This window comes from Citrus clementina, unplaced genomic scaffold, assembly GCF_000493195.1.
Source record: "Citrus clementina cultivar Clemenules unplaced genomic scaffold, Citrus_clementina_v1.0 scaffold_6, whole genome shotgun sequence".
Classification (NCBI taxonomy): domain Eukaryota; kingdom Viridiplantae; phylum Streptophyta; class Magnoliopsida; order Sapindales; family Rutaceae; genus Citrus; species Citrus x clementina.
In genome coordinates, this window is record NW_006262139.1 from 23,269,015 (window position 1) to 23,285,652 (window position 16,638).

Below are 16,638 nucleotides of genomic sequence, written 5' to 3' on the forward strand. Positions count from 1 at the left end.
CTCAGTTACTAATTCTACATACGTATGTCTTATTCTGGAAAAGGATGAGCATATGAGGTTGAGTGAGTTCAGACCTATTAGTTTGGAGACTAGTCTTTATAAGATCATTGCTAAAGTGCTTTCTTTAAGGCTCAGGGGGTGTAAGGGGAGACTGTTTCTACTGCTGAGGGTGCTTTTGTAAGAGATAGACATATTCTGGATGCTATCTTAGTTGCCAAAGAAACTGAAGAGGAATATAGAAATTCTAGAAAATATGGTCTTGTTTTTAAAATTGATTTTGAGAAAGCTTATGACCATGTAGATTGGGATTTTTTAGACTTTGTAATCGAAGCCAAATAAAGAAGGGTATACAAGATTGTTGCAGAGATAAATCCCTTGGTCCTGATGGGTACTCTTTGGTGGTGTATCAGGATTGTTGGGATATTTTGAAGCAAGATTTGTTGGATGTTTTTGAAGATTTTTACAATTCTGGAGTTGTGAACTCAGTTACTAATTCTACATACGTATGTCTTATTCTGGAAAAGGATGAGCATATGAGGTTGAGTGAGTTCAGACCTATTAGTTTGGAGACTAGTCTTTATAAGATCATTGCTAAAGTGCTTTCTTTAAGGCTCAGGGGGTGTAAGGGGAGACTGTTTCTACTGCTGAGGGTGCTTTTGTAAGAGATAGACATATTCTGGATGCTATCTTAGTTGCCAAAGAAACTGAAGAGGAATATAGAAATTCTAGAAAATATGGTCTTGTGTTTAAAATTGATTTTGAGAAAGCTTATGACCATGTAGATTGGGATTTTTTAGACTTTGTAATCGAAGCCAAATGATTTGGGCAAAGGTGGAGATCTTCAATTAGTTAGCTTTACAACTCAATGGAAGACTGAGGGCAAAATTCAAGCTTCTAGAGGCCTTCGTCAAGGGCACCCTCTTTCTCCTTTCCTTTTTACTTTGGGGGTAGATGTGCTAAGCAGATTGATGGAGAGGGCTCAGAATGTTAGATTAATTGAAGGATTTGTGATGGGAAGGACAAAGTAATGGTTTCTCACCTTCAATTGCTGATGATACAATTTTTTTTTCGCTCTAATGATGAGGAAAAGTTTACCAACCTTGTTAAAGTGGTTGACTTTTTCTGTGCAGTTCCTGGGTTGAGACTAAATTTAAAAAAGAGCTCTATTTCAGGTGTTAATATCTCTGGGAACAAGCTGCTTGACTTAGTTTCCTCAGTGGGGTGTGAGAGCGGTGATTGGCCTTTGAAATACTTAGGATTACCTCTAGGAGGGAATCCCAAGGCTGTAGAATTTTGGGCTCCTGTGTTAGAAAAAGTTAAGAAGAAATTGGATGGGTGGGAAAAAGCTTGTCTCTCTATAGGTGGGAGGTTAACATTGATTCAATCAGATCTCTCTAGCTTGCCAACTTACCTTGTGTCTCTTTTTTGCATTCCTATTTCGGTTGCTAAAAGAATGGAGCAGGCTACAAGGGATTTTTCGTGGGAAGGAGTTGGGGAGGGAAAATGGACCATTTGGTGACACAAAGTGTGGTGTCTCAACCTATCTGTAAGGGAGGTTTAGGGTTGAATAATTTGGTTAAAAGAAATAAAGCCTTGCGTAAGTGGCTATGGAGATTTCCTTTGGAAGTTAACTCTTTTTGTCATGGGGTCATTAAAAGTAAGTATGGCATGCATGAAAGTGGGTGAGATACTGCTGATGTTAATAGAGGATCCAGTAGATGTCCTTGGGTGTATATATCGAAGGGCAGAAGAGTTGGCTTTTTGTCAAATATTAAGTTAGTTATTGGTAGTGGGCAGAAAATTAGATTCTGGAAGGACGTTTGGGTGGGAGAGAGGATGCTTATTGAGTCTTTTCCTCGGTTGTATAGTCTTTCTTTAGGTCAAAATTGTTCTATAGGTAGTATGGTGAGGTTTTCATCAATGCAGTTTAGTTGGGACTTTAGATTCTTTAGAAATTTGAATGACACAGAGCTTCTGATTTGCTTGGGATTTTCGGAGGATTTCATTCTGATAGCATAAAAGAAGATAAGAGAGCTTGGACTCTAGAAAAATCAGGGACCTTTTCTACCAAATCGTACATTATCAATCTTATGGATGACTCTACCCCCATTTTTGTCCCTTCTAATCTGATTTGGAAAGCTAAGGTTCCCTCAAAGGTGAAGATGATGGTGAGGGCTGTTGCTCAATGGAAGATTAATACTAATGATGTAATTCAGAAGAGAAGACCAAGTATGGTTTTATCTCCGGATTGGTGTGTCTTGTGTAAAAATGCTTCGAAAGTATTGACCACTTATTTCTTCACTGCCCAGCAGCTTTCTTTCTATGGTCCAAGCTGGTTAGGACTTCTAAATTGAGTTCGGCAGCACCTGCAACGAGTTTTTTTGTTCTCTTGGAAAAAAAAATTTGAGACTTAAAGGTTGCGTTGAGGCTTCTGTTTTATGGGATTGCAAAGTTATGGCTATATTTTGGGTAGTATGATTTCCGAATACATACATAACATGCCCATAAAAATCAAGTACGGAAGTTTAGAACCGTACCTCCAGCCATTGATGTGTCTTGTGTGATTTTTGCTTCTGATTTTGATACTTCTGTAGCCTCGATAATCAGTAGTGATGGTGTAGTATACGTTTTCTTAGATTACAGGCTGCAGGAACCAAAATCATTTCCACCATTTCTTTATATTGTGTCATCTTTCCATCAAAGATGAAGTGATGGTAGTTATACTTAGTTATCATAACATCTAACAGCTGGCTCCAAACGTGGCAGAATTAATGTCAATGAAATGTTGGTCCACATTGGTCCACACACTAGACTTCTTTTAGTAAAAACACCTCAACAGCCAGGTGTCTTACATTCAAGACTCATTGGGCAACATTGAAAGATATAAAGCAAGACTCATTGCTAAAGGATTCACTCAGATAGAAGGAATCGATTACAAAGAGACTTTTTCTCCTGTATCGAAGAAAGATTCTTTTCGTTTCATTATGGAATTAGTTGCTAATTTTGATTTGGAACTGCATCAAATGGATGTGAAAATAGCCTTTCTTAATGGAGATCTAGAGGAAGTGGTTTATATGAAACAACCAGAAGGATTCTCCTCTAATGATGGTGAGCATTTGGTATGCAAGCTTAAGAAATCCATATATGGATTGAAACAAGCTTCCCGTCAGTGGTATTTAAAATTCCATGATGTTATCTCTTCATTTGGGTTTGTAGAGAACCTTATGGATCAATGTATATACCAGAAGGTCAGTGGGAGTAAGATTTGTTTCCTTATTCTATATGTGGATGATATTCTACTTGCATCCAATAACAAATGGTTGCTTTGTGAAATAAAACAATTTCTCTCTAAGAATTTTGACATGAAGAATATGGGTGAGGCGTCTTATGTCATAGGCATTAAGATCCATAGAGACAGATTTCGAGGAATTTTGGGTCTGTCTCAAGAAACTTATATCAACAAAGTATTAGAGAGATTTCAGATGAAAAATTGTTCACCTGGTATAGCTCCCATTGTGAAGGGAGATAGCTTCAATTTGAACCAATGTCCCAAAAATGATTTTGAAATGGAATGAATGAAAAATATTCCATACGCATCTGCTGTTGGAAGCTTGATGTATGCTCAAGTCTGTACAAGACCTGACATCGCATTTACTGTTGGAATCTTGGGAAGATATCAGAGTAATCCAGGTTTAGACCACTGGAAAGCTGCAAAGAAAGTAATGAGGTACCTTCAAGGGACCAAGGATTATATGCTTATGTATAGACGAACTGATAGTCTGGAGGTAATTGGCTACTCCGATTTAGACTTTTCTGGCTGTGTTGATTCATGAAAATCAACATCCGGATATATTTTTATGCTCGCCAGTGGAGCTATATCTTGCAGAAGTACAAAGCAGACTTTGACTACTACTTCCACTATGGAGGCTGCGTTCGTTTCTTGTTTTGACGCTACCTCGCATGGTGTATGGTTAAAAAGTTTCATATCTGGGCTTAGAATTGTGGATTCAATCTCAAGGCCATTGAGAATATATTGTGACAATTCAACTACAGTTTTCATGGCTAAACATAACAAAAGCGGAAGTCGAAGTAAACACATCAACATTAAATATTTAGCCATCAGGGAACGTGTTAAAGAAAAGAAAGTGGTCATTGAACAAGTTAACACTGAATTGATGATTGCCGATCCTTTAACAAAGGGCATGCCACCACAAAAGTTTAAGGATCATGTAGACCGAATGGGACTTGGTTCCATCATGTGATTTTCATTGTATATGCAATATAAAATAAATGAGACTCTTGTTTTTGTTTATTGTGATGTTTTCTCGCCTTTATGTGCACATTGTTTTTGTATTGAGAAAATATCAATTTTATTGGACCAAGAATAAACATGGGGTTTATTCATTAAGTTAAAATATCATACATGGCTAGTATTTAAGAAGAATAATACATTGTGATACATGAAAGATAATACTCGTTCTTAGAGGACCTATCGCTATGATTCATGTATTATATTTCTTAAGTCTAACAAATTGATATCAAATCAAATGAAATGTTTGGACCAAGTGGGAGAATGTAAGACACCTGGCTGTTGAGGTGTTTTTACTAAAAAAGTCTCTAGTATGTGGACCAATGTGGACCAACATTTCATTGACATTAATTCTACCACGTTTGGAGCCAGCTGTTAGATGTTATGATAACTAAGTATAACTACCATCACTTCATCTTTGATGGAAAGATGACACAATATAAGGAGATGGTGGAAATGATTTTGGTCTCTGCAACCTGTAATCTAAGAAAACATATACTACACCATCACTACTGATTACCGAGGCTACAAAAGTATCAAAATCAAAAGCAAAAATCGCACAAGACACAACAATGGCTGGATTGAAGAAACTTAAAAAAAAAATTTATAACAAAATGATGGAGGATTACATGTTTCTTTGGGACATAGTCAAATTCTGAGCTTCTCTATGGGCTCCTATCTCTCCGGAGTTCAAATATGTCTTCCTTTTTTAGTTTAATTAATTGGGAACCAGAGTAAGTTCATTACTTCAAATTTTTCATCTTATAGGGTTTACAGTTCTTGGGCTTGAGGATATTTGACTTTTATCTTTATGGACTTCTTGTCCCTCCTGTATGTACATTTCCTGCATCTAATATACTTATTTTGTTTCTGAGAAAATAATTATAATAATAATAATAACATAAAAAGGAAAGAAGACTGACAGCAAAATTAGAATTCTCAAAAGCACGGCAAATACCCATTCTCTACAATAGAACTCATAAAATGACGAAAAGTAATCTAAGCACAGAGTATAGCTTTTAACATACTCAGAGTCAGTTTCCTCATCCAGCATGTGGAATAAATTGCCTTCTATTCGCTCTTCAATCACAGAATCCTGTAAGGGTTACTGTCAGCACAAGAATGTAGCACTCTGAGCAGAGACTTTAAGAAGATATCCAGAAAAGAAAAACAGAAAGAAACAGGAAAAACAAATTTCAGTGACTCACCGGGTCTTTCTCAATCAGATGTCTTAGAGTAGATACAGCCAGATGCCTGAGAATTGGCTATATTAGAGGAAACTAGTTAGTATTAGGGAGTAAAATCGAAGAAAATTTTATCTCACATTAACCTGATTAATCAATCAGAGTCACAAACCTGTCTTGATGACAAGGTTGAAAGAAGAGTTTGGACATGGGAGTGCACAGAAACAGCTTGTGGAGCAAAAAGAACAAGCTGTTGTGTAAAACGAACACTCCTGCCACATTCATAGGGTATTTATTTTGTTAGTACTAATATTTTTAAAACAAACTGAAAATTGTATTAATAGTTAAGGGCATAAAACCATGGACCAGGGGAAGGGAAAATTTTATTCATAGCATGTGGGCAGTATAAAAAGATATTACACTCTTGCACAAGGATCAAAACGAAAATCAGAGGAGATAATACAGAAGGGAAAAAAAAAAAGAGGGCAGACGTACTCAAGCAAAGTTGCTGTTCCTCGCCAGGAGCTAATCTCTGCGACAACAGACTGCACACAAAGTTCATGTATAAAATTCACTATCGTAGCGTAGTATTGAGTTCAAAGATTGAAAATAGTTGTTTTTTCTCTTAAATTAATTTCTTTTCTTTTACCAAAATATTACATAAATGACCAAAACCCAACCTGAGTACCTGACACTCATGTGAGTCACCCAGACATTTAGTACCACCTAAAATCAACCAGCACTCACGACCACAGAGGAGAAAGGTAACCAGTTATTTTATTTTAGGACCATTTAGGACTGCTGCACTGCCAGGCTGACACCTATTAAACTGTACAGTTTGTGTCATTTACTAGGTGTTGGGGCTGCTGCACTGCCACAGCACAGCAGTCCAAAACGGGTTTTTATTATATGTTCTTACAAGTAGAGTCCAGTACTAGAAGCCATAGTACCTTGCAGCGAGAGAAGAAAATGCTGCCTGGGGCAAGTTCAGGGCCAAGAACAGCAACAATGGCATTTATAAGGCGTCCAACTCCTTGCTGAAGGTCAACCCATCCATTCTCCTCAGACAATAGAATTTCCATGGCAAGACCAAGTGTTGCCTGTGAACAAAGGTAGACAGGGCAAAACCAAACATTCATGAATTAATGGACGGTGAATTACATAAACAATAGTGGTGCAAGGTCTTATAAAATTTTGAACCTTCATGATGTATTTTATACCTCACAAGACGTTATCCCTCATAAAAAGCTTAACTGAAGAGTATATGTCTAAAGTTGCAAAGCCCAAAAATGGACGGTGCACACCACAATATCATAGTATGTTAAAACAAAGGTACTTTTGTAGCTCACACAGATTTTTTAATTAGACGTTCAAATTCATTTATTCAGAAATAAGGTCAAACCTTGTTGATTGTCCACTTTCTACATACAACATTCATAATTGGTGAAGCTATCACATTAAGCTTTTCATTAATTAGTGTCATTATTTATTCAGAAATAAGGTCAAACCTTGTTGATTGCCCACTTTCTGCACTACATTTGTAATTGGTGAAGCTATCACAAATAACATCAGAAAAGGGAAGTTCAGGGAAGGAAGAGAACCAGAGGTTCCACCAATCAAAAATTAGAAAGCCTCTACGAAGAATAGGCTTTGCAAAAAGGACTCTACTAAAACAGATGACTGCTGAATCTCTTCTATGATTGATGAAAGACAAGAGCTTTCATATTAATTTTTCTGTTCTATCTTCTGCAACTGTCAGAAACAACAAAGAAAAGAAAAGAAATCTCTGATCAAGGGCAAAATTAAATTCTCTACAAATCAACTGGATGATTGTGGACAGCTATTGGCTAGAGTTATAGCATATTTTGGTGACTGGTATGCATACCAAAAGTGGCTATAAGAGAGAAGAAAAGGAACCGTGACTCACTGACAAAAGCACTCATGTTTTAACCAAGAAAGTGATGTGAAATTTCTCTCAAAGAAAAACTAATATTTAAATTAACTTATTTTCCAATCATGAATGATTCTATTGAATATGATAATTATCTAGGACTAAATTGACTCGAAGACAGTGAAGTGGAAGAATTTCTCTTGATCATAGAAAACCAGTATGAAAAAACATTTAAGAGGCTAAGCTTCCTAAGGCCTTTCAAACATTGTTAGTACATCAAAATAGCTTTTTTTTTATCCGAAGGAAACGTGCTCCCACTCCATATAATACCCATCTACACAAGCTTGTATTAACCAAGAGACAACACTGCAAATAAAATAGTAAAGAACTTCCACTGATCTGAACAAGTTAGGTCAAACACTCAAATTGAAGCAATGCTCATACAGGTACTGCATGGTAATTCAGAGAGACATTTAAGAAGGCAATGCATAAAACACAGCAATAATCAAGTATTTGATTACCTGAACATGAGATACGAAGGAAAACCCTGCAGCCTCAATGGTCAAAAGAAGTCCGTGCAGAGACCACATCTGTAAACCTGGGATTGAAGTTTTAGCCAGCAAACTGATTGAGCTCACAGTTGCAGGCACTAAACTTGATAAAGCCATTCCGCCGGCACTGCAATTACAACAGATAATGACAGAGAGATAAAACAGTAGGTTTAACAAATGAAAAATCTGGCGACATTACAAATCTAAAATGAGAAGCCACCAATGACAAACATAAAGTCAGCATCGCTGTTCAAATTTCAACACAGCCAGACAACATGTAACTAGCTATTACAAATTGGTAGCTAGCACCATTGTGATTTAAGAAACAACCAGACGTGAAAACAAAAGGTTCTTAAGTTGAACATCTTTAAAGAAATAACCTATCATATGCCTTCTTTCTCCCCCTCCGTTTTTTGATAACTAGAGATCTATTGCGATAATATACGCTCATCTAATTAAACAAGGGAACCCTACAAGATCATCAACCTTGGTAGTTGGGAAACTCATGGGATATTGAATATTCAAATTGATAGTTACAAGAGGTTTTCGACTCCCAGCTGCTTAGTTGAATCCAATGTTTTTAACCACTCAAGCCAACATTGGGTTGAATCTCATAACCTTTGCTTAATGGAAAAACGGATTTGGTTATATCAATGCGTTTAAGACAAAAATGCCATGAGAACTGAGTGCCTCAAACAGGGTTGCCAAGCAACAGAGCATGCCAAAAAGCATGAAGTGGCATAAATGCACATTTTCATAACATTTTAGCTTTATCACCTTGAACTTCACTTGAGATTTCCAGGTTCTGCTAACTTACCCAGAGATAATGTATTAAGTTTTCAAGTTCTACTGACATCAAAAGAGGATAATTTCTTGAGTTCCAAACTTGTATTTCTAAGGATGTTTTCCCATATCCACTTCACAGATCACTGAAATAGGAAAAACTATATGCAACATTCTAAATTGGTCTTAACCACCAAGAAGCAGCCAAAAGCCTACTATTATCTTCAGCAAAATAACTCAAGACATGTGAATGGAAATAAGCAGTTGCATATAAATAATAGACATGATGAAAGATATAGAAAAAAAGAAAAAAAAAAAAAGTAAGCTGGCAAGCAAGATAGAGAGTGATGTTTCACCTGCGATGAATGCAGCCAATGGCAAGAGCAATTGATCCCGCATAGTTTGCATCGGTTACCACTGTTAGGTCACCAAGCAACAATCTAGTCTGCTTATCACCGCAAACAGCAGGTGGGAAAGCGCGCAAAACAGAACAAGGTTAGTACTGATTACACATTGCATATAGGAATGAGACATTAGGAGCGACAGGGCCGACAAAACACTACAGGTTAACCTCTTTATTATATAGCATCTTGACACAACAAATTAAATAATGGTGCATTTGACAGCAAAAACTTCAGCAATAATATAAGAAACAAAGTTTACTTCAGACAAAATAGGCTCTGGAATTACCAATTCTACCATATTCTGAATGGACATGGTGTGTCACAAGCAACTTCGAAAATCCAAATTCAGGAACATGAGCACACACTTAATATGCTAATTAAACTGAAATATAAAGCTCATAAATGTATACATGTCTGATTATGCATAACTACAAATCCATATATAAACATTCATACGTGTATGGAGATCATAAAAAGCTACGATTTTTAGGAAAAAAGCAGACATCAGAACATCCAACTGACCATCCTTGCTGTGGATAGATCATTTCCAAGGCGAGCTAAGAGACCAAGGCCCTCACAACACGCTCTCCGTTGTGATGCACAAATATCTCCTTCAGCCAGAATACTCTGCAAATTATGACATTAAAATGTGTGGGAACAGAAGGCAATATGATTATACAAGTTGTCTACACACAGGTTTAGATTAGTACCAGGAAAATAGCCTGTATCGAATTTAAAACCTCTGATCCCAAAGTTTGAGGACGTAAATTCAGCAAAGCCTGGGGCATAGATTCAAGTCATGGATTTAAAGGTAATCCTATGCAGCATTCTCTGAAGCATATCATAGAAGGAAGGTAAGCACCTTTAACCCAGCAAGTAAGCCCACGCATATATTGGTTACACTGGCTGCATGCCATGATTGCTTCTTTCCTGCTTTGAGACACTGCTCAATAATTCCAAGAAGCGACAGCATGCCACTGCTGTGCTGGGAAATCATAGTCAAAGCTACTTCAACAACATCTGGGAATGACAGTGCAGTAAACAATAACAAACAAAAAATAAGCCGAATGCAATTCCTTACCTGAGAAGCAAACATGATTCCAAAGCAGAGAAGCATCTGGTTCACCAGTGTTTTCTTTATTGTCTCCGGCTTCAACATGACACCCCAAAAAAAAACACTCAGCAAATGGCATTAAAGAACAATAAAAACAGAGCAGCAGAAAAAACCCACCCCTGACATTATTATTATTATCATCAGGAAATTGGGAAACTTATAAGAAGAAAAAACTGCACAGAAAGGGAACAAGAAGTCCACAAAGAGGGAATACAGATTACAAAGAGAACTAGGCAATTGAATGCTAATCGGAAGACCAAATTAAGAAAGGATCTACATGACCATGATCTCACAACAAAAAGCAAACCCAAAAGTAGAATCTGAAAGAAGAATCTTGAAATTCTTTAGTAACTAAGACCCAAAGTCAGACTAGTAATTGCACTCTTTGCGATAAAAATCACCTAAATAAACCAAAAAAGAAGAAGTCTATTTGCTCGACATAAAATGAGTTAGTTGCAAATCTGTAAGTTTACATCCGCATTTGCATTTACACTCATCACCTACAGATAGTAGATTCCCTTGCTGAATCAAGTGTATTTAATGAATTATCACTCAAAAATAGGAATCCTTGCGAGTCCAGACTAGTTATAGAATCTTTTATCTTTTAATTAAAACTTTAAAAAAATTACTTTGATATGGAAAGGAACTACTCTAATGGTCATTTGACTGTGGAAATTCAATAAAAGTCTAACTGTTATTTTCTGATAACTCCTGTCACAATCACATGGAAACCAACTCCTATATGCTGCCTAACAAGGTCAAGGCCAAATGTTTGGTATAGCTTCTCCACTGCCTAAAGAGTTTTATTAGTGCCAAAATCTCTTTTGAAATGTTTTTTGTTCTTTAGTTGCAACGAAAGAAAAGCTTATAGAGAATTAAAAAGAAAAAATGTTACATCTATTAGGAGAAGCTCAAATTTCAGACTTTTACTAGACAATCTCTTTTTGACCCATTTAAAAGACTAAATTGTCTAAAGTATCTTTACTTTATACAAACTTACCTCATTCCTCCACTAACATAACGGATAAAAACTTGTTAGTTTTGCTTTTCCGGCAGGACATATGATCTCGGTACATTTGTGGTATCACAAATTCCAATAGAGATAAAAATTCTAAACTTTGTACACCAATAGAAAAAAAAATCTAATTTGAGTGAAAAGGACATAATGGATAAAATAGCCAAACTATTTTCCATGCCAAAAGTATTGACATTGAACCTTTTGTTTTGCCATTTAATTTTAACAGGAAAAAAGAATTTACAAACAAACAATCAAACAATAGAGAAAAAATAATTAACACCTGAGGAAAACTAGAAACTTCATTCTCCCATACACAAGGCATGAGACCATCTTTTCCACCTTGAAAAGCACAAAGTTCATCCTCAAACCAGTCCCTGAATAAAAAGAATTTAACTATAGATAAACATCTCTTCACTTTTTCAAACTAAAAATTGGAAGCAGAATAAAAGATTTCAGAAAACTGGTAGCACATGCAACACAATTGAAGTTGTAAGATGACAAGTAGAAGAGCTTAATCAATGGATGTATGGTACAACAATGTCTGAGAAAAGCATAAATTTAATGAGATGAAAAGCTAAACACCTGCCAGGAATCCAAGGTCCCAACCACGCATCTCTTTTGTCTAACAGCAACCTCAAGCATGAGCTTTCCTCACATGCAGAAGCATCCCTTTTTCACGAAACCAGCATGAAGTCTCAGTCATTTGAGAGCAAAAAGAATTCTCTCCATAAAAGAGAACATATATAGTATCTTCTCTTAATAAATTGATAAAAGCTTATCATACAAAAAGGAATCCGGATGAGTGCAATTAACCTACCTGTATGGCGTTGTGCATAATTTAATAAGCTGGGGATGGTCACTTTTATATGACACAGGATCAGGGAGGGACTGATAAGCTATCAATGTTCTAATGATGAATATGTCCATTGCAGGCTTGATGTTCGGTACTTCTTTGGCTGCTATTGTTGATATGTAGGACAAAGCCCTGTTTCCCATAAGACATTAGTATGTATGAGCTCCTTATGACATTTAAAACAAAATAAAATGAAAAAGAACACACATGTCAAAGCAAGAACTGGAAAAAAACAAAGCAACTAAAGAAAAAAATGTCTGAGTCATCATACCTACTCAGATATACCATCACTGGTTGAAGTAGAATACCACTGTTAGCAGCATCAGGTGATAAAAAGCATCTTACAAATGCTGTAAGTGCATCAACTGCAGTAGACAACACACTGTAAAACCAAAAAGACATATCAAATATACACAGCTAATCACAAAAGACTCTTTGACTGACAAAAAGTCAGTTTGGCAGCATCAAATTATTACAAGAATAAATAACTATAAATCTCTATATTAGAGGACACAGAAATGCTATAAATAGCAAAAAGCAAAAGTGTGTATATAATACCATGTCATAGAAAGCACATAGGTAATCGGGAAAAAACAATTCCACCCTCAACCGTCGAACTAAAGTTTCCAAAATTTTACCATTTACATTAAAAAGCAATGCTATAATGGAACAATGACTTAAAGAGGATAATTTCAAGTTTTTAGAAAGAAAATCAGAAATCAACTTAACATCTGATAACTTCTGCTTTTCAAAAATAAATTAGACAATCAAGATAGGAGACAAGTAATTACGTCAGTCTTATTGAATCGTAAGCACAAAACAACAGATGTTGTAAGCACTTGAGAAGGCTGTTATTTTGACCTTTTTTCTGCCAAAGAGCAGCAAGTCAATTGTAATGGATGAATCAAACCATTTATTAAACAGCAAAATGGCTCTCCAAGGCACAAAACGGGACAAAAGTGGAAGTGAGAGAAGGTTTTAGGCTTGCTACTGCTTCAATGATTTGTGACGAAAAAAGCATTTATAATAAAATATTTACCCATATACATAAAGAAATAATAAATAAATTAGAGCATCTTTCCTGTTAGAGATTGACTGAAACAAGCAATTTTCAAAAACTAAAATATTTTGGGCAGTAAATCTTTTGAAAAAATTTAATAATACTAAAAAATAAGCCATGCTTATTACAAATCAAATATATATCCCAATCTTGCCCAACTAAAGGCAGATAAACATGCCAAAAAGATGTTCTCTGGTTCAAATGCCTCTTTTTTTTTCCCCCTTTTCCCGAATCATTCTTACAGTATCAGAATGAAATTTCAATAAATATTATAATTGACATTAACTTGTTTCAAAATAGTATTGAGTCCTCCCAAACCACGGTAACCATAAATTATTTAATTTAATTTTTTTTTTAATAGCAAACTGAGAAACTTTTATAGAATATAAGAAGGGTATAAGGATTACAACAGTGAACCAGAAGTCCACAAACTAAAATCTTCCCTACAGTGTGGAACTCCAAAAACTATACAAAACACTGAATAAAGAAAACCTCGAAACTTAAGACACTGGAATCATAAATAAAATAGAGCCAAAACCACTTAAGTAAGAACTGCAAACCTTAAACAGTTCGTGATCTGTACTTCTAAGCTGGCTTACCATATCTTAGATGTCAAATCTCCATTTTGCTTAATTATATGTTCTGCATTTCCACTAAAAAGGGTTGCCCATAAGGAAAGAATATCAAAAACTTGATCTTCAAGCTCCTGCATGCATAAAAATATGACAATATTATACTTTTAATGATTACAAGATATTAAGAATATATAGATGCCTGCATACCTCTTTTGGCATAGAAGCTAATAGTGATGATAAAAGCAACCATCCAGCTTCTTTCTCAACTGTTGCAGCCAGAGTGTTCCGACTGGATTCTGTAAGCATTTTCTTGGAAACTTCAAGCACCAACTTAGGTAATCTGAGAGCAATAACATGATGATACTTACAGCTTAAGCTAATAAAGTAGACACATTGTATGCAGTTGCAAATACTTTCATTTGATGAACTAGGAAATGAATAGGAGGGCAAATGGAAATAAAAAAAAAAAAATGAAATTAAGGGATACAGTGAAATATTCGCAGGCACCATTTTTATTTTATTAATTGCATTTTTTATTTTGAAATCTCAATATAATTGGTAATAATAATAATCTCCTTAAATTTAATGATTCTATTTTCTAACTAAATAAAGATAGATTTGGATTTTATAATATACGTATCTTTCAATTCCTACATCTACCACCATGTCTGCTTTTTCATTAGGCCTAAAATTGAACAATTATACATTCAAAGCCACCACGAAAGCATATGAATTCAAGGGGGAAGACAAAAAATGGCAACTCCCAGAAAATCAGAAGGGGCATCCAAAGAGTGCAGATGGTGGCACAAGCAGGTTTGGGGTGGAAATCACCATCCCAGACCAAAACATAATGCAGTAAGACCCCATTTCAAACCCTTGGCCAGGTGGAATTTGGCTGATTAATAGTTATCCTTCAAAAACCTATTTCTCATCGTGTCCAATTCAAATAACTATGAAAAAGAAACAAACACAAATGATCACTGCGATTCAGGACATGAATCTTATGAAAACTTGTCAGGTAGTAAATGGGTGGAACAGATGAAATAGCAGATGTAGAGAGTGCTTCACAAGGTCTGCTGGAGTGTAACAATCTCAAGATTTAAAAAATACTGATAGTACAAAGTAGAAAAGTTCATCACCTGGCAGGATAACCTAGAGGTAATTTTGGCGAAATGAAAATTAACGCTGCTACAACTGTAGCCTGCCCATGCAACGAATCAAGCTCCACCATCAAACTGCTTCCCTATCAAAAATAAATTGAAACCGCTTAATATATAAATTTTCCAATCAACAAATGCATGGAAAGGTATACTTAAATCTACAAGGGAAAAAAAATAGTTGGTTAAGAAACAGACACCTGTGAGGAAAAGTGAGAACGTTTTTGCATGTTACTGAATTATATAGAAGTGAGTTGAATTAAGTTCGTTGGATAAGTGGTTCTAGTTGGTACAACTGACAAAATCTCTTGGGATAATCAAGCTCAGTTCCCAAGGACGGGGAGGGGATTTGGTTTTTATTCATGCAATGCTTCAAAGAAAAGGGGAAAAAAAAGAAAAAGTTCCGTAAAATAAGAATTTTTGGACTCAAATCCAAAAATTAGGTTTTAGGTCAATATATGGGCAGGGGACCTCTCTCTTTGTGAGCAATTTCCTCAATTTTATAGATTATGTCTTTCTGAGAAGGTCTCTACCAAATCTAGAAGGGTCAAGGATCCCTTTCCTTAGAATGGAGCTGGAATTTTAATTTGAGAAATTGGAATGATACAAAGGTTCAATAGTAATCAGCCTTCTAGATTTGATGGATTCTTTTCTCATTGATGAGAGTAAAGATGATGATAGAATTTGGAAGTTAGATGTCTCTGGCAAGTCCTCTTTGAATTCAAACTTTTCTTGGTTGGTAGAAGACAAATCTAATAGTGATTGTTGGTAGAAGACAAATCTAATAGCGATTTAATCAATTTGAGATGGTGTAGAAAGTTAATGCTCATTCTAAAGCCCAAATTTTTGCTTGGACGGTAGTTCTAGGAATAATTAATACTAGAGAGAAGATTTGTATGAGAAATCCTAAGATGTCTTTCCCCTCGGTGGTGTGTTATGAGAAGAAAGAATGAGAAACCAGTAACCATCTTTTTCTTGATTGTGATGCTGCCTCCTCGATATTTTTGCTTTTAGAAAAGGAAGGAAAGCAAAAGCATTATGGAAGTGTGTTGTCTTAGCTCTCTTGTAGTTGATTTGGCAATAAAGAAATAGCCGCATATTGTAGGTGAAAACCATGAAGATGTTAATGGGTTATGGGACAGGATTCATTTCCTTTCTTCATTTGGGGGTTGACTTCCAAGGAATTTCAAGATTCCTCATTCTTTTTCATTCAGCTTGATTGAAATGGCAGTATTGGGTTAATTTTACAGGTTTGGATTTTTCCTCCCTATGTCTCCGGTTACAAGGTTTTCTTTTCTCAAAGTTTTGTACAGTTTTTGGTGTTCTAAACCAGGGAAGAATTTAGTTTGTGGACCTCTGGTTCACTTTTGTAATCCATATTCCCTTCTAATATTCTTTAAAATTTCTATGTTTCCTAAAAGTCCATTGGACTCAAACAGATGAAATTAAAGCAAAATAACACAAACAATTGAAGAAAATGAGAAAAATCATTATAAAAAATTAAAAAAAAAGCACCTACACTCATATGACCTTCCAGAAGTCAGCAAAAGAAATTTAATAAAACCTCGGCACCAAAAAAAAGCATACCAAATTTGTTATCCAACTCTTATGCAAGAATTGTTTATATACAAACAAAACTAATTCCTAATTCTATAAGCAAAAGGCTACTTAAATCAGCACTAAAGGATTTCACATACACATGCTTATGGAGTTCATCTATCATTGTCAAATGAGTGATG

General features: G+C 35.6%; 1 protein-coding gene across 3 annotated transcripts in view; it reads right to left on the reverse strand.

Annotated features, from left to right (window-relative positions):
- Window positions 1-16,638, reverse strand: part of LOC18038741 (protein SWEETIE) — a 40,077-nt gene that overhangs the window by 12,927 nt on the left and 10,512 nt on the right. For all 3 annotated transcript variants that reach the window (XM_024182000.1, XM_024181999.1, XM_006430729.2), the window contains exons 13-30: window positions 14,882-14,985; window positions 13,950-14,082; window positions 13,767-13,873; window positions 12,379-12,489; window positions 12,072-12,239; window positions 11,837-11,923; window positions 11,535-11,628; window positions 10,204-10,272; window positions 9,985-10,107; window positions 9,833-9,901; window positions 9,645-9,749; window positions 9,075-9,163; window positions 7,906-8,062; window positions 6,444-6,593; window positions 5,989-6,038; window positions 5,666-5,765; window positions 5,518-5,574; window positions 5,338-5,405 (exon numbers count right to left, since the gene is read on the reverse strand). In XM_024182000.1, the coding sequence (XP_024037768.1) occupies window positions 5,338-5,405; window positions 5,518-5,574; window positions 5,666-5,765; window positions 5,989-6,038; window positions 6,444-6,593; window positions 7,906-8,062; window positions 9,075-9,163; window positions 9,645-9,749; window positions 9,833-9,901; window positions 9,985-10,107; window positions 10,204-10,272; window positions 11,535-11,628; window positions 11,837-11,923; window positions 12,072-12,239; window positions 12,379-12,489; window positions 13,767-13,873; window positions 13,950-14,082; window positions 14,882-14,985 (1,841 nt within the window). The remainder of the gene's footprint in view (window positions 1-5,337; window positions 5,406-5,517; window positions 5,575-5,665; window positions 5,766-5,988; window positions 6,039-6,443; window positions 6,594-7,905; window positions 8,063-9,074; window positions 9,164-9,644; window positions 9,750-9,832; window positions 9,902-9,984; window positions 10,108-10,203; window positions 10,273-11,534; window positions 11,629-11,836; window positions 11,924-12,071; window positions 12,240-12,378; window positions 12,490-13,766; window positions 13,874-13,949; window positions 14,083-14,881; window positions 14,986-16,638) is intronic.